General features: G+C 41.7%; 1 protein-coding gene across 1 annotated transcript in view; it reads left to right on the forward strand.

The window, feature by feature from the left end:
* LOC112445032 (integrator complex subunit 6-like) overlaps positions 1-12,155 on the forward strand; it is a 57,087-nt gene extending 44,932 nt beyond the window's left edge. Inside the window, 8 exon segments of the mRNA XM_059883672.1 lie at positions 637-747; positions 2,943-3,161; positions 4,393-4,516; positions 5,565-5,707; positions 7,322-7,556; positions 9,186-9,560; positions 10,405-10,498; positions 11,195-12,155. Of these exon segments, the coding sequence (XP_059739655.1) occupies positions 637-747; positions 2,943-3,161; positions 4,393-4,516; positions 5,565-5,707; positions 7,322-7,556; positions 9,186-9,560; positions 10,405-10,498; positions 11,195-11,297 (1,404 nt within the window). The 3' untranslated portion in view covers positions 11,298-12,155.
* The last annotated feature ends 9,685 nt before the right edge of the window (positions 12,156-21,840 follow it).

A 21,840-nucleotide genomic window follows, 5' to 3' on the forward strand; every position in this document is an offset into this window, starting at 1 on the left:
AAAAAACAAAAACAAAACCTGACAACATTATATTTACTTATTGCTTGTTAAACGTGTCCTAGACACAGCATGAAACAGAGGCACTGATTGAGGGGAATCCCAAAAAGTAAAAGTGACTTGGTGTCATTTGGATTTTTACAATTTGAGAAAAATATTCATAATGATTTTGAACTGGTCATATAATCTAAATCGAGATTATCAAAATCGTTTCAGAGGTGGATGTGGCCAACTGTAAGCCAAGTTCTAGAGGTGAAAGGCAGAATCTCAAGTGGTACCATTTGTGTCACTGGGAGGAGAAATTGGGGTGTGTTAGTATTTACCATGGCAGGAACGGGGTGCACAATTAAATGTAATGTGAAATGATTTTATGACTTGGAAATTAAGACTGAAAGCAATTTGCCTGTTTGAATTTGCTGTTACTTGCTCTTCTTATCCCACTCTCTTCTGATTTTTTTGCTCTCTGCCTCCTTACCTCTCTGCTATTTTCATTGCCACTTTTTAATGTTCCATGTTTGGTTTTATGTGCAGCACCTTGACTTCTAAGAAATGAATCATGTCCCTTTGCCCCTTATAACTGAACTTTGAGTATTTTAAGATTTATTCTATTCTTACTGTTGTGTATTTGTTTCCTTATAGCCATTAAAGAAAGCACTAAGGATGATGGGAGCTCCAAATCTGATATCAGATAATTTAGATTGTGGACTTAGTTACAGTGTTATCTCTTACCTTAAAAAACTCAGCCAACAGGTAGTATTGGTAAAAACAAACAAACAAAAATCCTTTGCCCTCAGAAGTGCATTTCCTTATTCTTTAGTGTAACTGTAATTTTCAAATTAAATGTGTATATATTTCTACACTTTATGAATTAGTAGTAATGTGATTCTCTATGGCTTCTGGCTTCACCATTAAACTGCAGTTAAGGGTCTGTCAGTATCATTGGATGCTGTGCCATTTCTCCTTTTGCTTGCCAGTTTGTTTTACCCCAAGCTGGTTGATACTTTGTGGCCTAAGAGGGGCAGAGGCTTAATAGATTTATCTCATGGGTCACATTTTGTCTATCCTCAACCTAGTTTCTCCTCAAATCACATTGGGCTAGAGCATCCCCCGTTTAGGTCAGCACACTGAGGCATGGTGTGATTAAATGACTTGCCTGAACTTCGTTTTTAGGCAATAAATATCAGCATGCTTTTTCTTGGAGAGGGGGAGATGAGACCAGTGTACCTCACACTGGAGGGTGGCAGGCCCTCCCTCTGTTCCTTTACACCCCCACCTCATTTACCATTATTCACCTTGTCCCTTGCCTGCCCCTCTCTATTAGTACCTCATCCTCCACTCACCCCTACTTATCATACTTCTCACCTCTACTTAGCCCATTCTTGCAAGGTGAAAAATGCTTGAGAACTACTGAGTTAGAGCTTTACTGCCATACAAATGTGTTATGTTATATGACAAATTAATGCAGCAGCTTAACTTTGTTCTTATGCACAAATGTATTCCCAGGTAGGGACTAGTAGTAGCATTTGCAGTGACAATAATACTTCAAGTTGGATATGTTTCAAAGCTGGGCCTTTAGAAAACAGAGAGTAGTAAGTAAATAAGTGTCAGATTTCTGACACCAGAGAACATAGATGACTCTGCAGTTTGGGATGCTGACACACCTTGCTAGGAACTGGCAAAAACTTAAGTATAGTCTGGAGTTTACCAGCTCCTACCAGTCCAGTGTGCTTATACATGCAAAAGAGAGTAAAGCAAACCCAGATTTCTGATCTACCAAGCATCCCTTAACTCCGTTCCTCTCTGCTAATAGATTTTGTTGGTGGTGTTAATGTTTTGTTTTGGTTATTATTGATTGATCTCTTGATTTATATTTTTTATTTGATGTTTGCCTTAGGCCTTTAAGGCTGGGTCAGCAAGGTATGGCCAGAAGGAAGAATAGTGAACAGACTTGAAACTCATGCAAGTTCTGGGACCTTCTGGGACACATTGCTTGTATAGTTTTACAAATGGGCTTTTTAGGACCCTTTGTGGAAACAGACTCTTCATTTGCTCTTATCCCCTATTTCATGACTAAATTTTTAAACAGATAATAATATACCTCATTCTAATAATTAAAGAAAATTAATGAATATCTCCGACCAAATCACAAGAAATTCAGAATTAATTTGGGCTTATAAGACATTGGTGGAATTCTACCTTTTAGAAAAAAAAAAGATCATTACTAATTTATTACTAGCTCTAATTACTAATTTACTTACTAATTTAATAATTCTATGTCACCAGTGTTCTTTGAACCATCTCAGATGTATGTAAATCAGAAAATATGCCCAATATACTGCTATAATACACTCTCAAGCAATATTTATCAATAATGATATAATAGTATCTATTAAGAGAATTTTTGTTGTGAATTATAAACTTGAGTACTATTATAAATTATTTACTTGTTAATATTTGTTAAATTAAGTATCACATTTTTGTGAGTGGTCTGATATTAGAAATAAACACTATAAGTTTTTTCAGATATAGTGCCAATGTATGTAATCTGAATTTCAGCACTAGTGCAATTTTATAAATGCAGACTTTTACCTTTTATAACTGGGTTCGAAATGAGTATGTTGACTTAGACTAAATTTTACAGTAACAAAATGTGATTTTAAATATCTATGAATATAATTCTTACCCACTGTTTTCATTCTTTCCATGATTCTGTCATAATTTTGACACTAGAGAAGAGGAAAAAAATGTATTATTGGTCTTTCTAGCCCCCTCTGTTCTTTGTGGTAGTACAGAGAAGCACAGGAAAATGTTTAATTATCTGTTTTTCTGTGATTTGTAATTTAAATTTGTTCAGTGGGGTTCTTAAAGTATCATCTTTCTTAAGTAGTAAAAACAACAGTGATAATATAGCTCTTTTTATAACATACTATATACTTTCATTTTAGACCAAACTAGAGTCAGAACGAATACTAGCATCCGTGGGGAAGAAACCTCCCCAGGAAATTGGAATCAAAGTGAAAAATCATTCTGGAGGTGGTGTTTCCTTGACTCACAATAAAAACTTTAGAAAACTATTGAAAGAAATCATTGGGGATACTGCACCGAGACTGACAGAATTGAACACCAAAGAATTTGCCGGCTTCCAAGTAGGGCTCTTAAACAAGGTAAATTGTGACATAAATAGCTTGTTGGGAGTGGTGGGAGAAATAAGGTCTGTGAAAGACAAAGGGGAGAAGGAATGGGAACAAACAAGGAGAGCTTTCAGATCCCTTGCAGAACATTTGGTCCTATCCAAAATATCCATAAGACATGTGAAAGTGAAAGTGAAGTCGCTCAGTCGTGTCTGACTCTTTGAGACCCCATGGACTGTATCCTATCAGGCTCCTCCATCCATGGGATTTTCCAGGCAAGAGTGCTGGAGTGTATTGCCATTTCCTTCTCCAGGGGATCTTCCCGACCCAGGAATCGAACCTGGGTCCCCTGCATTGCAGGCATACACTTTACCGTCTGAGCCACCAGGGAAGCCCAAATGGAACATCAGAAGGGGCACCCGGATGACATGTAGTCCACATGAAAAGGCCCTTGGAATCCGGTCCAATCATATTTGGTTCATGCCAAATGGACAGAACCAAGTATCAAGGACCTCTTGGTATGTACTACATGTCTTATGAACATTTTGGACAGCACCAAGTATAACCAAATATCAAGGATCCTTGGGGAGGACCAAATGTCTGCTAAACTTCAGATCACAGTGCTGAACTAACATTTGTGAGAGGATGGGGAAAGGAAGGAGGAATGGGTATAAAGAGCTTCAGGCATCAGTATAGCTTGTAGAAAGTCTTGGCCAGCCCAACAGGGAACCCTGGCACCACAAGATCCCATAGAGGAGGTCCATATTGGCAGAACTGGCCAGGCCTGAACATCCCCCATCATTCTCAGTCACTGGCTGGGGGCAGTCTGGAAAGAGCACAGCCTCTGTCCCAGCGCTGCCCCAGATCCTGAAGGCACTGTGGCTGGAGGCGCTCAGATCACTATACCCCTTGTGGATCAGCCATTGCTTCCTGGACGGACATCCCATCAGCTCCTCTCCATGGCTGCCAGGGGAGGGCATCTAGATTATGAATAGTGGGCCTGCAAGGCTGCCACAGGCACAGATCTCAGGATCTGATGTTTTAAATGGTATACTTGAAAAAGGGTGTACACAATGGCTTTAAAGCTACGTGGATGTAGTAGAATTCAGAACATGGCCAGCAAAGGCAAATTTTCCACTGCAAAATTGTACTGAAGTCAGTTATAATGAATATCCCTCTCTTTGCTAAGATTTTAAGAGGATTAGGAATTACATTTCTATATTAAAAGCCTCAGGAGTAACTGAAATTGTTTCATTTCAAATAGGATTTGAAACCTCAGACATATAGAAATGCTTATGATATTCCACGTAGAGATCTTTTAGACCAGTTAACCAGAATGCGATCCAATCTGCTGAAAACACACAAGTTTATTGTTGGACAAGATGAAGGTAAGTGAACAAAGAAGTACTTTTTGTTGATAAAATGTCAAGTCTGACTAACATGAAGGTGTTTATTGCATAAAGCATACATTATTTTGTAGTACTTTAATATTTATAATACGTATTTTCTCTAAATCCCTTCATCTACTAGCACAAGTTTATTGTTCTTGGGTTTAAGGGGAAGTGGGCATTAATTGGCATGTATATTACACTACACATGCTTTAGCTCTTGTAAGTCTCAAAACAACCCTGTGAGACAGATACTGTTTTTATGCCCATTTTTATGGACATTGGAACTCAGAATGAGCGTTTTAATAGCTTCCCCAGTTCTAGTGAGCTGGAAAGCAGCAGAAACTAGGTCTATCAGAATTCGGAAATTGTACACCCTGACACTGTACCACCTAGCCTGCTCTGATAAGTTCAATCCAGATTCCTCCTTTACAGGAAAAGAATGAACCTGATACTGTCGAGGATAATTGATGGTGATGTACAATTACCCTTGATTCCATTTTGTTCATTTTAAACAGTGTCATTTGTCCATTAAAATGAGCAAATCTTAGCTTGGCCAACCTCCTGAAATTATGTCAGTATTTTTTTTTTGAGGGGGGGTAAGATCTTTTTTGGGGGGGGGGTGCTTAGAAAGCCTGTAGATCTAATCAAGTTTTCCAAAAGGGTATGGCCCACTAACCAAGATTCTTTAGATGATAAGAGAAAGCCAGAGAGCCTAGGCTCTTCAAAACACAAAATATTGGGTTTTGAGTTGGGATGTGGTATAGGGAATGTCAGCCCATTCTCAAACCTGTGATGAAGAGTGAGGGAGTTGTTCTTGGTCTAGGGATTTGAGCTTGTAGGCCGTGGTGATGTTAGACTGAGTGATGAATGGGATGAAGAGAGATGATTTTAGATCCTAGAATGCTAGATTCAAGATTTTAGCCTATCGGTTGCTGAGATACGCAATGCTAAACCAGACTATGATCATGTCCTCTCAGAAGAACCACACACACTTCAACTACAGAACATGTATAGAGCATCTGTTTGTCTTCTGGTGACTTTGCAGATTCTCTTCATAGTGTTCCAGTCGCACAAATGGGTAACTATCAAGAATATCTAAAGACATTGGCTTCTCCACTTCGAGAGATTGATCCAGATCAACCAAAAAGACTACATACTTTTGGCAATCCATTTAAACAAGATAAGAAGGTGGGATACCCAGTTCTATGTCTGCATAAATCATGATATTCTTGGAATAACTCCTTCCTTTTTGGCAAGGTGTATATAAGTCAGAGGCCTTCTGTTTGTTTAAAAGATAAAATATGTCTCCAGGGCTCTTTGTGAATGGAAAGTGGGAGCCTCCTGATGGAAGAGTATGTTGGTTAAAAAATGGTAGCTGGCATTTACTGCATACGTAGTAGGAGCTGATGTTTTAAATGATAACATTGAATGCACACAACCATTCTGCAGATGAGTATAACTGTCTGCCCTATAATATGAAGAAATCAGAGCTCACTGTGGTCAAATGACTCACCCTGAGTGACATAGCCAGTTAGAGCCAAGATTTGAACCTCCATCTTTCCAGCTCCAGTCTGTATTTACTCCCAGCTCCACACACTAATTCCTGCAATATTGAAATCACCATTTATTTCCTTTGTTTACATTATTCAGATCTTTAGTGCTCTATCTAGATAGTTATTAAGTGTTCTTCTTGAAATATGAAGTACTAAGTGATGTTGCTCTATTGGCTTTATATACAAGAGATATAAACATGAGATGTGTGTGCACACGCATGTGTGTGTGTGTATGTATCGCTGTGTGTGTATGTGAGAGATATGCTGACTTGATGATATAAGCGTGAAGACAAATAAGAATTATATCTGCAATCATGGAAGAAACCATTGTTACAAAGGTGCAGAGCATGCAATAATGTCTTCTGGAACAAAACTGGACCAAAAGTGTTCTACTTTACCTGAATCCTCAGTTAACTAGAGTTCTTAATCTTCTGTGTCTTGGTTTTTGTCACTGGTAGCACTGGCGATAACTATGACATCTAACTAATAGAGCTCTGTGGAGAATTGAGTTAGTACCTGTACATCAGTTAGAACATTACCCGACATGTGGTACATGCTCAGTGAATATGTTTTCCTCTTTCTGTACTGTTTTGCTATGGGGAATACTTTGGAAAAGTCATTTATCGTGGTTTTATTCAAATAATGGGAGTGCATCTTCCTAGGTTATCCTTGGATGAAAACAGCTTTTAGTTAACCTTCTGTACTGCTGTCTCTCATCTTTTATTCCCAGGGGTGAAAAGCCCCTCCTTCATTTGTGTCCAGCACCAAGGTGAATATATATGAATCTCTGTGAGGTTGCTACTGAGGGAATGACATTTTCCATCTACCTATCTGTCACCATTTACATGCAGCATTCTGTATAGTGATTATCAGTATTTCTTAAGGATGCATTTAAATCACACAAAAGGGAATGATTTCCTTACCAAGGGTTGATGCAAAATGGTTTGTAGCTTCTTCAGAAGGGTAACTGTGGGTTAATTTCCATTTTGGTTGATGAGAGTTTCTTATTCCCCAGGCTTTCAGGTTAATCATGATTGTGTTATGTTTGACCGTAAAACAAGTTTCCTCCTTGTTCTACTTAGACTGGATTAAAATTGAGTAGTGTTTTCTGAAAAGTCTATGTGAGGCATGGCAAATCTTTGGCCCATGATTAAGATCTATATTGTTGACATAATGCATGATCATATATGCATGTGAAGAGTGTGTGCAGTGTTCTCTTTAATGGAATATGTTCATTGATGTTTTCTAGGGAATGATGATCGATGAAGCAGATGAGTTTGTAGCAGGGCCGCAAAAGAAAGTGAAACGTCCTGGAGAAGTCAACAGTGCTTTGTCATCTAAGAGAAGGCGGAGTATGTCCCTGCTGTTGAGGAAACCACAAACACCACCTACTGTAACTAACCATGTGGGCGGAAAGGGACCACCCTCAGCCTCGTGGTTCCCATCTTATTCAAACCTCATAAAACCCACCCTTGTATATACAGGTATAGAGTAGTGGTTGTGATTTCCTTATGGCCCCTAGAGGACTAAGACACTAAACAATTTTCTTTTATATTCATTTCTTTTGTATTCAGTTTTTGTTCATTAAGTAAGCCATTATTTTTAATCATCCATGTGGTAGGTACAAAGCACCCTGTGAGAGGAGAGACCTTGTTTCAAGGATCTCCATCTATATGAGGGGAGGAAGATCCCTACTTACATAGTAGTTAACACAAGATGGAGAAATGTTGGAAGATGTGCCTGTTGACTTTGTCAAGTCAAGGCTGAAGAAGGTGCATCAATTTGGAGTTGCTGCAGAAGTCAGTAGGAGCAAATGGGCTCAGTATGGCTGGGTCTGCACTGGGTCAGTAAAGGCTGGTGCTGTCTGTGTGCTCATCTCCTCTCCTTACTCCAGCCCAGCACAGTCTGGCCCAGCCTCCTCCACTCCACTGGATGGTGCCAAGTATAAATCCCACACCCCACCATTCTTCTCCATTCCTCTGATCTATGCTGCCATCGTGTCACCAAGATACTCCAATAGTTTATTTTTCTACTTTCCAACCTTCTCATCTAACTCATTTTCTGACCTGCAGCCAGAGTGATCATATCAACATAGAAATCAGATCACACCACATCCATGCTGAAAACGCCTCATTACCTTTCCTAGGCACTCAGAGCACAATATGAGCTCCTGACTCTGGTCCACTGGCTCTGCACGACCTGGGCCCAACATCCTCTCCTAACATGTGTCCTCTGCATGGGCACAGGCCGGCTCTCCCTCCTCCTCCATCCTCTGCCCAAAGGACACCTGCTCAGAAGGGATCTGCCTGACCTCGTGATCCACTGGGGCTCCCCCTCCTGCTCTCTGTCCCCTCCCTGCTTGCTTCTCCCCGAACACGAATTTGAACTGTAATTGTTTTGTTGGATCATAGTACACTTCCTGCCTGGCCTTCCCATGAGCACGGACATTCCATTAGGGTGGGGATTGTTTCTATGTGTGCTGTTGGAGGCTGCCCCCAGCTCCTGGCATGGTGCCCAGCACAGAGGACGATGAGTCAATGGAGGAGAGGTGTCAGACCTGGAGTAAAAAGAAATTCACTTTTCTGAGACAGAAAAGATGAATGAGGAGAATCATGTACTGGCAGAGAATTGGGGTGATGAAGTACATATAGAGCTTTCAGATCTAGTGGTCACCACCTCTGTTTCCTCAGAACTTTTAAGGAAGAGAGGGTGGAGTTTGAGGAGGCGGGGCACACGTAGTCTGGTGTCAAGCTCAGTAGAGCATGGCATTTCATATAATGAAATAAAATTTCATTTCATTTCATATAAATGACAGAAACCATGACATCATGTGAGACTTGCTGCTTTTCAGCTTGGAAAGCACAAGCTGCAGCTAAGCCCTCAGTGCCAGGGATCTGAGACTGTTTATTAGTTGTTCTGTCTTGTTTCCATATATATTCTTGGTGCCATGGAGATTACCTTCCTGAGCTCAACTTGAGGGGTCTTGAGCTCCCTCTGGTACATCCTCTTGCTTTATGAAACCATTTCCTCAAAACTGAGGAGCCCCATGATATCCCTTTGGGGTTACTATAACACACCTACCCCACAGCTCAACTTCTCATTTTGGTTTCCAGGTGTTACTGTCACTCACGATGTTCATGAGGAGAAGATGGAAAATGGTCAAATCTCACCTGATGGCTTCTTGTCAAAATCTGCTTCACCAGAGCTTATGAATATGGCAGGAGATGGTATCCCCCCTGACCAAGTGGATTCTCTATCTGACGATTTCACTAGTCTCAGGGAAGATGGCCCGATGCACAAACCTGGAAGTAATGCACTTCCAGGAGAAACCAAGAACTGCAGCGTCTCTGTGGATGATCAGAAAGTCTCAGTAACATCTGCTTTGGAGACTGTGCCAAGTACATTGCAGATAACTCCTGCTATGGCACAAGGAATCAATGCTGATATAAAGCACCAGTTAATGAAGGAAGTTCGAAAATTTGGACGAAGTAAGTAGTAGAAGAACATCTATCGGTAATATAATGGGGAGATCCCTTTCATTTTAAGATTCAAAATAGATTCAGGATAACTCTTAAGGTGCATTTTTGGGAAATATTGGACTTTCACATAATTGAAAATGATTCCTCTTGTTTTACCTAAACAACTCAACACACCTTTCTGGTTTTCCCCCCTTACTTATTGTAATAATCTCCTTTTGCTGCTATAACAAGTTATCACAAATTTTGTAGCTCAAAACTGAATTTTCTTAGAGTTGTGGAAGTGAGATTTGAACTTCTTTTCATTGGGCTAACATGAAGGTGTTGGCAGGCTAGCATTCCTTCTGAATGCTCAGGGGGAGTCTGTTTCCTTACCTCTTCCAGCTTCCACAGGCTGCCTGTGTTCCTTGACTCATGGCCTCTTCCTCCATCTTAAACCAGCAATGTAGCCCCTTCTTAAGCCAGCAGTGTAGCTCCTCTCTAACCTCTGCCCCCACCCTTACATCTTTTCTCCCCGACCAGCTCTACTGCCTCCGTTTCCTAAGGATATTTGTGATTAGATTGGGCCTCCATGTATAAACCTGGATAATCTCCCCAGCTCCAGATCCATAACTTAATCCCATCTACAAAGTAGAGTCTCTTTTGCAAGATAAGGTAATATGTTGACAGTTTCTGAGAATTAGGACATGGACAACTTGAGGGGTGGGGCATCATTCAGCTGACCACATTTGATTAGTGTTTACAGGTTTCCCTAGCAGATAGTGCAGATGTCTTGATGATTGTTGAGGATGTATAAATATTGCATTTTATTTTTCATCCACATTTTTAACAACAATAATATTTTTAATATCTTCAGAATATGAGAGAATTTTCACTTTGCTTGAAGGAGTACAAGGACCTCTTGCAGTCAAGAAACAATTTGTTGAATTTACCATCAAGGAAGCTGCAAGGTGGGTGTGAAGAGGAACTCTTCATTGTGTTTTTTGTTTATTTAATTATTTTTGGTTACGCGGGGTCTTCTTTCTGTGCTCAGGCTTTCTCTAGTTGCGGCACACAGGCTTGTCATTTCAGTAGCTTCTCTTGTTGTGGAGCACGGGCTCTAGGGTGTGCAGGCTTCAGCAGTTGCGGCATCTGGGTTCAGTAGTTGCAGCTCCTGGGCTCTAGAGCACAGGCTCAGTAGTTTGGGTGTGTGGGCGTAGTTGCCCTGAGGCATGTGGAATCTTAGTTCTTGGACCAGGGATCAAACCTGTGTCCCCTGCACTGCAGAGCAGATTCCACTAGACAACCAGGGAAGTCACTTGCGTGTTTCTGTGAGCATAAGGACCCAATGTAAGACAGGCAGAGGGATTGAGTCTGCCTTTCTTTTGTAAGCCCTGGCCTTCATGCATAGTTATAGCTATCTCCAGAGGCATTTAGATTGCTATTATTCGAGTCCAACTCATTCACCCAAGTCTATGGGAGCTTTCTGGACTCTTCACAGTCTGAGGCGGGCTTGGGCTCTCAGTTGGTACTCTTGGTATTAGCTAAGCCCCATCTTTACATGAAGATACATTTTCTATTTCCCATGTAGATTGTCAGTTCCACCTGGTACCCCACACAGTGCTTTAAGGACCTTTTGGTTAATAAAATTCCTCTTTCTTTTTTAGGTTCAAAAGACGAGTCTTAATTCAGTACCTTGAGAAGGTACTAGAAAAAATAGAATCCTATCACCTTCTCAACAATGTTAATCACATCAACAGCAGATCATGATATTACCGCAGAGACCAAGAAGGAGAAAAGAACAAGTTCTCTGTGTTGTAGGACAGAGCGGGAAATTGTTGAACATCCCAGGATGTTTTACTCAAGGGAACTGGCTTCCAGAGGTTAAGAAAAAGCAATGACAGCTTTCATTTTCTGACTCTCTGGCAGTAAAAGCTGGCTTTGCCCTGTTTTCTTTGAAAGTACTAACTAGTTGTTTTTTTTGTTACTTTTCCCAATTGAGGAAGGTGATATGATTAATCCAGCAGGTTCAGTTCAGTGAACACACACAAGTGACAAGGGTTCACTCTTGAGTTCAGTCATCCTGGGCATGTCCAGAGTGACTAGGGGCCACCTGCAGGCAGAGCACTACCTGATGCTCTTACTATGTCATTTAGAAAGAAGAGGGGTTCAGAGTCCACCTGCTAATTGTGTGTGTTCTGAACGAAGTTTTCAACAATTCCTAGTTGTGCCTTTAAAACCATGCAATATTCAGGACAGTTTGGATCAAAGAGTGAGAAAGCTGCTATTTGGGTAACTTATTTCTCCATGGGAGGGGGCAGGGAGAGTCACCAAATGATCTACCTCCAACTGTCTTCTATTTTGTCTAGAGACATTACAAAGTACGCCTGAGGCCACCCCCACCCCTGACGTTTGTTCTTGCATGTGATGCCAGAAAGGCTTCAGGTGGACTTGTGCATTCTGTGCTTCAGAAGCACTAAAAAAAAATAATGTAGATATTTCCTTTAATGTTTATACAAAAGTTTTTATGGAGCAGTATTGTTATGTTTGTATTTGCAGAAATTTAAGTGTACAAAGAGATTTTGACTTTTCATATATAAAATAAATCATTTTATTGATTTTTCACAAGGTCATTGACGCTTGAGAAATTTCTAGTTTTGTCTTTCTTCTGATTTGTAACTCCTTTCAGAAAAAAATGCCCACTGTAATTAAGATGTTAGCAGAATGATGTAAACTTCAAAATGTCACTCACCGAACTGATACTGGTGAAACTGGTGGAGTGGGGTACTCCAGAAACACCGAAAACACTGGGGAAAATGATTGGAATCAAGTTTACTGGGACTCTGGAAGATAGAGGTTTACAGCAACCAAGTGAATGTTGAGTCAGAAGAAGACCCATTGAAATGTGATAGGAGAATCTGGTAGCATTTTAACTTATTCTTGCCTCATTCTCCTCCCCAGTATAACAGTGGTCTTGAAGATGTCAGCCTGCATTCCAACTGAGGGTTCCTGGCTCAAGAGGGAGGAGGATAGACCTTATTCCCAAGGAATTGTGTTTGTTTAAACCTGTCCCAGAGGCCTCCCTGAAGGACTGACCAATGGGATTGATTGCTTTTCTTTTGTCTAACTCTAAACTCTCTTATAAGGACTTCCTTGGCAGTCCAGTGGTTAAGATTGTACTTCCACTGCAAGGAACACAGGTTTGATTCCTGATGCAGGAACTAAGATCCCTCATGCCATGTGGTACAGCGAAAAAAAAATTTTTTTTTTAACTTTAAAAATAAACTGTTATAGTAGAGAAGCAGCTATGTGAAGGTTGTTCCTCAAAAACATTGAAAGGCAAGTAAGGGGCTTCCCTGATGGTCCAGTGGTTAGGAATCCACCAGCTAATGCAGGGGACAAGGATTCAGTCCCCGGTACAGGAGAAGTCCACATGCCACAGAGCAGCTAAATCCATGTGCCACAACTACTGAGCCAGCACTCTAGAGCCCAGGAGCCACAACCACTGAAGCCCGAGTACCTAGAGCACATGCTCCTAAAAAAAAAAAAAATGAAAAAGGCAAGTGAATAAGCTCCTGATGCTTATGGCAAGTAACGTGTTAGTTCCTCAGTCATGATGGTGGTTTTTGTTCAGCTGCTAAGTCTTGTCCAACTCTTTGCGACCCCATGACCTCCAGCATGCCAGGCTGCTTTGTCCTTCACTATCTCCCAGAGTTTGCTCAAACTCATGTCCACTGAGTTGGTGATGCCATCCAACCATCTCATCCTCTGTCGTCCCCTTCTCTTCCTGCACTCAATCTTTCCCAACATCAGGGGCTTTTCCAAGGAGTCAGCTCTTCACATCAGGTGGCCAAAGTATTGGAGCTTCAACTTCAGCATCAGACCTTCCAAGAATATTCAGGGTTGATTTCCTTCAGGATTGACTGGTTTGATCTCCTTGCAGTCCTAGGGACTCTCTAGAGGTCTTCTTCAGCACCACAATTAGAAAGCACCAATTCTTCAGCACTTAGCCTTCTTTATGGTCCAACTCTCACATCGGTACATGACTACTGGAAAAACCATAGCTTTGACAATATGGATCTATGTCAATAAAGTGATGCCTCTGCTTTTTAATATGCTGTCTGAGTTTGTCATAGCTTTTCTTCCCACCTGGCACTAGTGGTAAAGAATCTGCCTGCCAGTGCAGGAGATGCAAGAGACACAGGTTCGAGCCCTGGGTTGGGAAGATCCACTGGCGTAGGAAATGGTAACCCACTCCAGTATTCTTGCCTGGAAAATTCCATGGACAGAGGAGCCTGGCAGGCTACAGTTCATGGAGTCACAAAGAATTGGACATGACTGAGCACATACACATCTTAGATTTCATATATATAAGTTAATATGTGATATTTGTTTATCTCTTTCTGACTTGCTTCACTCTATATAATAAGCTCGAGGTTCATTCACCTCATTAGAACTGACTCGAATGTGTTCCTTTATATGGCTGAGTAATATTCCATTGTATATATGTACCACAGCTTCTTTATCCATTCATCTGTCGATGGGCATCTAATTTGCTAACATGTCCTAGCTATTGCAAATAGTGCTGGAGTGAACATTGGTGTACATGTGTCTTTTTCAATTATGATTTTCTCAGGGTATATGCCCAGTAGTGGAGTCATTGGGTCTTATGGTAGTTTTATTCCTAGTTTTTTAAGGAATCTCCACACTGTCCTCTATAGTGGCTGTATCAATTTACATTCCCATCAACAGTGCAAGAGGATTCCCTTTTCTCCACATCCTCTCCAGCATTTATTGTTTGTAGACTTTTTGATGATAGCCATTCTGACTGGTGTGAGGTGATATCTCATTGTAGTTTTGATTTGCATTTCTTTAATAATGAGTGATATTGAGCATCTTTTCATGTGTTTATTAGTCATCTGTATGTCTTCTTTGGAGATATGTCTTTTTAGGTCTTCTGCCCACTTTTTGATTGGGTTGTTTGTTTTTCTGGTATTGAGTTACATGAGCTGCTTGTATATTTTGAAGACTAATCCTTTGTCAGCTGTTTCATTTGTTTTCACCTTGTTTATAGTTTTCTTTGCTGTGCAAAAGCTCTTAAGTTTAATTAGGTCCCACTTTATTTTTGTTTTTATTTCCATTACTCTGGGAGGTGGGTCATAGAGGATCTTGCTGTGATTCATGTCATATAGTGTTCTGCCTATGTTTTCCTCTAAGAGTTATATAGTTTATGGTCCTACATTTAGGCTGTTCATCCATTTTGAGTTTATCTTTGTGTATGGTGTTAGAAGGGGTTCTAATTTAATTCTTTCACACTTAGCTGTCCAGTTTTCCCAGTACCACTTATTGAAGACACTATCTTTTCTTCATTGTATAGTCTTGCCTCCTTTGTCAAAGATAAGGTGCCCATAGGTGCATGGGTTTATCTCTGGGCTTTCTATCTTGCTCCATTGGTCTATATTTCTGTTTTTGTGCCAGTACCATACTGTCTTGATAACTGTAGCTTTGTAGTATAGTCTGAAGTCAGGAAGGTTGATTCCTCCAACTCCATTCTTCTTTCTCAAAATAGCTTTGGCTATTCAGGGTCTTTTATGTTTCCATATGAATTGTGAAATTTTTTATTCTAGTTCTGTGAAAAATACCATTAGTAATTTGATAGGGATTGCCTTGAATCTGTGGATTGCTTTTGGTAGTATAGTCATTTTCACAATATTGATTCTTTCAGCACAGGAACATGGAATATCTCTCCATTTGTTTATGTCATCTTTGATTTCTTTCATCTGTGTCTTAAAATAGTAAAACAGTTTTAGGATAAGATAGTTCTGTAATGGTTGCACAGCATTGTGAAGGTACTTTATGCCATTGAGTTGTACATTTTAAAATGGTAAACTTTAGGGAATTTCCTGGCTGCCTAGTGGTTAGGATTCCATGCTTCCACTGCCAGGGTCCTAGGTTCGATCCTTGGTCAAGTAACTAAAATCCTGCAAGCCACGGCATGATCAAAAAATAAAACTAAAAGGGTGCTGTCACCTCAACAGAGGTAGGGAGGAAAACTAAAACCACAAACATGACCTAGAACCGCGTAAGGACAGACAAATACATCTCCGTTATTGTGGCCTCTGATCCTGGTGACAAAATATCTGCAGAAACCAAGGCTCTACTTCACGGAGTTAAACATAAACACCTGGTCCAAAAGATAGAGATACCGAGAGTGAATCTGGGGGAAGACAAAGAAATTGCAGACCCAGCTGCTGCTTCATGCCAAAAGGTGAATCTGCAGATCAGCAACAAGATGTGGGAGCTGCAAAATGGTGGCTGCTTCTCTTCCACCACAGTCTCCAACCTCCCAGAGTCCCTCTGTGGCACCCTCTGACCGAAAACATGCAGGAAGTAGAAGTGTCTGTGATGTGAGTCACCTAACCAAAGTGACACTTTACAACGGGCACCTCTTGTCATCTTACTACTTATGAACATCTCTCTAAACCATACTTCATCTTTAAATAGAAACAACAAAGACGTGATTCTGCCTAACCGGATACATTTCTCCCACCTACAACCAAGAGAGCACTAACACATCTCTGAAAGAGGGCACAAAGTCATATCTTTTAAGTCTTATTCATTCTTTACCTGATTCACACCCCAGTTTAATATTGTGTACCTTAAAAACTGAAAAATAAAATTAACTAATAACACATCTTGTGTTAGAAATTATTTGGTTAATGTATATGTGAGTCGATTTATACAAAAATAAATGATACTCATAATCATTACAGTCCTTGTTTCTGCATATGGTTATGTGGTTACTTCTACATCCCGTTCCACATTTTCTTACCCTCACAAGTCCTTTCCCTGGTGATTGTCCTTTCCATGATGAAGTGACCCAACCTCTCACTCTTGAGGTTCATGGCCATTAACGCTCCTAAATGAATTAGGGTGGTGTAGTTTCCATTCACGGAGAAGGCAATGGCACCCCACTCCAGTACTCTTGCCTGGAAAATCCTATGGGCGGAGGAGCCTGGTGGGCTGCAGTCCATGGGATCGTGAAGAGTCGGACACGACTGAGCAACTTCACTTTCACTTTTCACTTTCATGCATTGGAGAAGGAAATGGCAACCCACTCCAGTGTTCTTGCCTGGAGAATCCCAGGGACAGGGGAGCCTGGTGGGCTGCCGTCTATGGGTCGCACAGAGTCGGACACGACTGAAGCGACTTAGCAGCAGCAGCAGCAGCAGCAGTTTCCATTGACTTTAATCAGTGGGCATGAGAGTACTGAGAGGTGCCTTATAGCAGCTCCTGCAGTGAATAGAAGGGGTGATGGTGGGCATCCTTGTCTTGTTTTTTATCTTAAGAAGAATATTTCCAGTTATTCACATAGAAATACAGTATGCTATGGATTTCTGATGTGTAACCTTCTTAGCAAATGCTTTCAAATTTTTCTTTATGATAAGTTGTTGCATCTCATCCCATGTGCTGTCTGCATTTACTAGGCTAATCTTATGACTTTCCTCTTTTAAACTGTCAATAAAGTGTGATGGTTCAATTGCCTGTAAGCTCCCAATTCCCCTTTTCGTCCTGCTCTGTGAAAATGTTTTGGGCCCTTGCCATTTTTTCCCTGTGGCAGTTGTTACTAAAGTTTACCACTGGAGAGCGCCAGAGACAGTAAAAAGCAAGAGATTCTCTTCTGGTTCTGGGTTGGGGGCACAGCCATCTTGTGCAGAGCACCAGGCTTCTCCAGCGCCAGGCTCTGCCCCTCACATGGCTTCTATAGGGCCCGACTGGTGCAGAGCAATGTGGCCAACACCACTCCATAGCCAGAAGCTTCCTTTAGACTTCCCTCAGGCAGTATTATTTGGGTTGGCCAAAAAGTTCCTTCGATTCTGTCTGTAAGCTATGATGGAAAAACCTGGATGAACTTTTTGGCAAACCCAATATATCAGAGTGTTTCTAGTAAGACACTTGCTCATGTACAACATTGCCAGTCACCTCAGAGAAAGATTTCCAGCAACTTTCAGAGGGCAGATTTCCAGATAGTTCCACTAGTGTGTCTCCACTACACAGCGACCAGTAACGCTGAAGAAGCTGAAGTTGAACAGTTCTATGAAGACCTACAAGACCTTCTAGAACTAACACCCAAAAGAGATGTCCTTTTCATTATAGGGGACTGGAATGCAAAAGTAGGAAGTCAAGAAATACCTGGAGTAACAGGCAACTTTGGCCTTGGAGTACAGAATGAAGCAGGGCAAAGGCTAATAGAGTTCAGCCAAGAGAACACACTGGTCATAGTGCCTTCCAACAACACAAGAGAAGACTCTACACATGGACATCACCAGATAGTCGACACTGAAATCAGATTGATTACATTCTTTGCAGCCAAAGATGGAGAAGCTCTATACAGTCAGCAAAAACAAGACCAGGAGCTGACTGTAGCTCAGATCATGAACTCCTTATTGCCAAATTCAGACTGAAATTGAAGAAAGTGGAGAAAACCACTAGACCATTCAGGTATGACTTAAATCAAATCCCTTATGATTATACAGTGGAAGTAGAAATAGATTTAAGGGACTAGATCTGATAGACAGAGTGCCTGATGAACTATGGACAGAGTACAGGAGACAGGGATCAAGACCATCCCCATGGAAAAGAAATGCAAAAAAGCAAAATGGCTGTCTGGGGAGGCCTTACAAATAGCTGTGAAAAGAAGGGACGTGAAAAGCAAAGGGAAAGATACACCCATTTGAATGCAGAATTCCAAAGAATAGCAAGGAGAGATAAGAAAGCCTTCCTCAGTGATCAGTGCAAAGAAATAGAGGAAAACAACAGAATGGGAAAGACTAGAGATCTCTTCAAGAAAATTAGAGATACCAAGGGAACATTTTATGCAAAGATGGGCTCGATAAAGGACAGAAATGGTAGGGACCTAACAGAAGCATAAGATATTAAGAAGAGGTGGCAAGAATACACAGAAAAACTGTACAAAAAAAATCTTCATGACCCAGATAATCACGATGGTGTGATCACTCATCTAGAGCCAGACATCCTGGAATGTGAAGTCAAGTGGGCCTTGACAGCTTCTTCAGCGTTACCGGTTGCTGTGTAGTGGAGACACACTAGTGGAACTATCTGGAAATCTGCCCTCTGAAAGTTGCTGGAAATCTTTCTCTGAGGTGACTGGCAATGTTGTACATGGGCAAGTGTCTTACTAGAAACACTCTGATATATTGGGTTTGCCAAAAAGTTCATCCAGGTTTTTTCATCATAGCTTACAGAATCGAAGGAACTTTTTGGCCAACCCAAATAATACTGCCTGAACAGTTCAGGCCAACAGGAAGCATCACTACGAACAAAGCTCGTGGAGGTGATGGAATTCCAGTTGAGCTATTTCAAATCCTGGAAGATGATGCTGTGAAAGTGCTGCACTCAATATGCCAGCAAATTTGGAAAACTCAGCAGTGGCCATAGGACTGGAAAAGGTCAGTTTTAATTCCAATCCCAGAGAAAAGCAATGCCAAAGAATGCTCAAATTACCGCACAATTGCACTCATTTCACACACTAGTAAAATAATGCTTAAAATTCTCCAAGCCAGGCTTCAGCAATACATGAACCGTGAACTTCCAGATGTTCAAGCTGGTTTTAGAGAAGGCAGAGGAACCAGAGATCAAATTGCCAACATCTGCTGGATCATCGAAAAAGCAAGAGAGTTCCAGAAAAGCATCTATTTCTGCTTTATTGACTATGCCAAAGCCTTTGACTGTGTGGATCACAATAAACTGTGGAAAATTCTGAAAGATGGGAATACCAGAACACCTGATCTGCCTCCTGAGAAATCTGTATGCAGATCAGGAAGCAACAGTTAGAACTGGACATAGAACAACAGACTGGTTCCAAATAGGAAAAGGAGTACGTCAAGGCTGTATTTTGTCACCCTGCTTATTTAACTTATATGCAGAGTACATCATGAGAAATGCTGGGCTGGAGGAAGCACAAGCTGGAATCAAGATTGCCGGGAGAAATATCAATAACCTCAGATATGCAAATGACACCACCGTTATGGCAGAAAGTGAAGAGAGACTAAAGAGCCTCTTGATGAAAGTGAAAGAGGAGAGTAAAAAAGTTGGCTTAAAGCTCAACATTCAGAAAACGAAGATCATGGCATCTGGTCCCATCACTTCATGGGAAATAGATGGGGAAACAGTGGAACCAGTGGCTGACTTTATTTTTGGGGGCTCCGAAATCACTGCAGATGGTGATTGCAGCCATGAAATTAAAAGACATGTACTCCTTGGAAGGAAAATTGTGACCAACCTAGACAGCATATTACAAAGCAGAGACATTAATTTGCCAACAAAGGTCCATCTCATCAAGGCTATGGTTTTTCCAGTAGTCATGTATGGATGTGAGAGTTGGACTATAAAGAAAGCTGAGTGCCGAAGAATTGATGCTTTTGAACTGTGGTGTTGGAGAAGACTCTTGAGAGTCCCTTGGACTGCAAGGTGATCCAACCAGTCCATCCTAAAGTAGATCAGTCCTGGGTGTTCATTGGTAGGACTGATGTTGAAGCTGAAACTCCAATACTTTGGCCACCTGATGGGAAGAGCTGACTCATTGGAAAGGACCCTGATGCTGGGAAAGATTGAGGGTAGGAGGAGAAGGGGACGACAGAGGATGAGATGGTTGGATGGCATCACCGACTCAATGGACATTGGTTTGGGTGGACTCTGAGAGTTGGTGATGGACAGGGAGGCCTGGCGTGCTGCTGCTCATGGGGTTGCAAAGAGTCGGACATGACTGAGCTGAACTGAACTGAACTGAACTACACGTTTTATTGACATTTTGTGGATTTTTGCCAGGTTCCTCCAGCCAGGTGAGAATTTCAACAAGAGGAACAGGAATCCTTTTCCTTGGGTGGCAAAGTATCTCTTGTGTGGTTTACTTGAGTATTTAATTTCAGCCCTGTAGTGAGGCACTGTCTCCAGTGACTCCTATCTCAGTCATATTTCAGGAGGGACTTTTCCCTGGGTGACCTATCTCAGCCCTGGGCCAAGGGATGTTGCTTTGGGTGCTTTGTCTCTAATTTCAGAAGGTGGCACCACAAAAATTCTCTGCCACACACTGAATCACAGCTGGCCCTCTCCAAAAAGATCTAGACTTTAGCCCTTGAGGCATAGTGAGAACTTGCACTGGTCCTCCATATCAGCCTGAGGGTGGTGACTCTTCCTGGAAGAGGGCTCATACATGAGTGCACTACCCCAATTCAGGGGTAGATGGTTCCTCACGGGCTCTGTCTCATAATCTCTGTGAAGTGTGGCTTTTTCTGAGGTGCTCTATCTCAGCTCAAGAAGAGAACTTTCTATAAGTTCTCTCTCTCTCCCTCAGTCCTGAGGGATGACATGTTCTTGGGGGCTTGATCTTGCCCTTGAGAAGGAATACTTTTCCTTGGATGCTTTATATCAGTGCTGTGGAGGACCTGGTTATGTTGGGGTGCTTTTCTTGGTTGCTCCATGGGAGCCATTGAAGTGGGGCAGCTTCTGTGGACGCTCTATCTCTGTCCTGGGGTGGGGGTGACTATTCTTTCTTTAAGTGCTGTATCTCAATCCTGTGGGGGACCCTTCCTTGAGTGCTCATTACAGTGAAGTTGGAGGGTGGTTGCTGGATGCTGGACCTCAGCCTGGGTCGGGAACTCTTCCTTGGGAACTCTGCTACATAGTTAGGAGGGCAGATTTCTAGAAGATTCTGCTGCTGTTGTACCACAGTGCATTCTCTGCCATTCAGTGATCCACACCCTGACTTTTCCAACCAGGCATGAGTCTCAGCTTGTGGAAGGTGCAGTGGGATTCTCATGGGTGTTGTATCTCAGCCCAGGAGGAGTACTATTTCTTAGTGGCTTTATATCATGTTCCAGAGCATGGAGTTCAAGCAAATTCCACTGGTGTGACACTACCAACACCTTCTCCACCATTCTGTGAGCCACAGCTGGGCTTCTCCAACATGGTGTGGATTTCTGCCCATGGAATGGAGGGAAGTGGCTTTCTCTAGTTGGGAGTGCTCTTCCTTGGGTGCTCTGTCCTCCATTTGGGGTAGGAGGACGTTTCTTTGGCTGCTGTTTATCAGCACTGCAGGTTGTGGCTTCTCCCTTGAGTGCACTCTCTCAGCTCCAAGGTGGAAGGGGAGTTTTCTCTAGATGTTCTCCCTCAGTCTGAGGGGGGTGGCTCTTCTTCGTGAGCTCTCTCAGCTGTAGGAAGGCTCAAGGCAGTGGCTGCTTTCTTTTAGTCTTGGAGCAAGCTGCTTCTTCTTTTGTTGCCCTGTGTCAGCTCT

This window comes from Bos taurus, chromosome X (genome assembly GCF_002263795.3).
Source record: "Bos taurus isolate L1 Dominette 01449 registration number 42190680 breed Hereford chromosome X, ARS-UCD2.0, whole genome shotgun sequence".
Taxonomy (NCBI): domain Eukaryota; kingdom Metazoa; phylum Chordata; class Mammalia; order Artiodactyla; family Bovidae; genus Bos; species Bos taurus.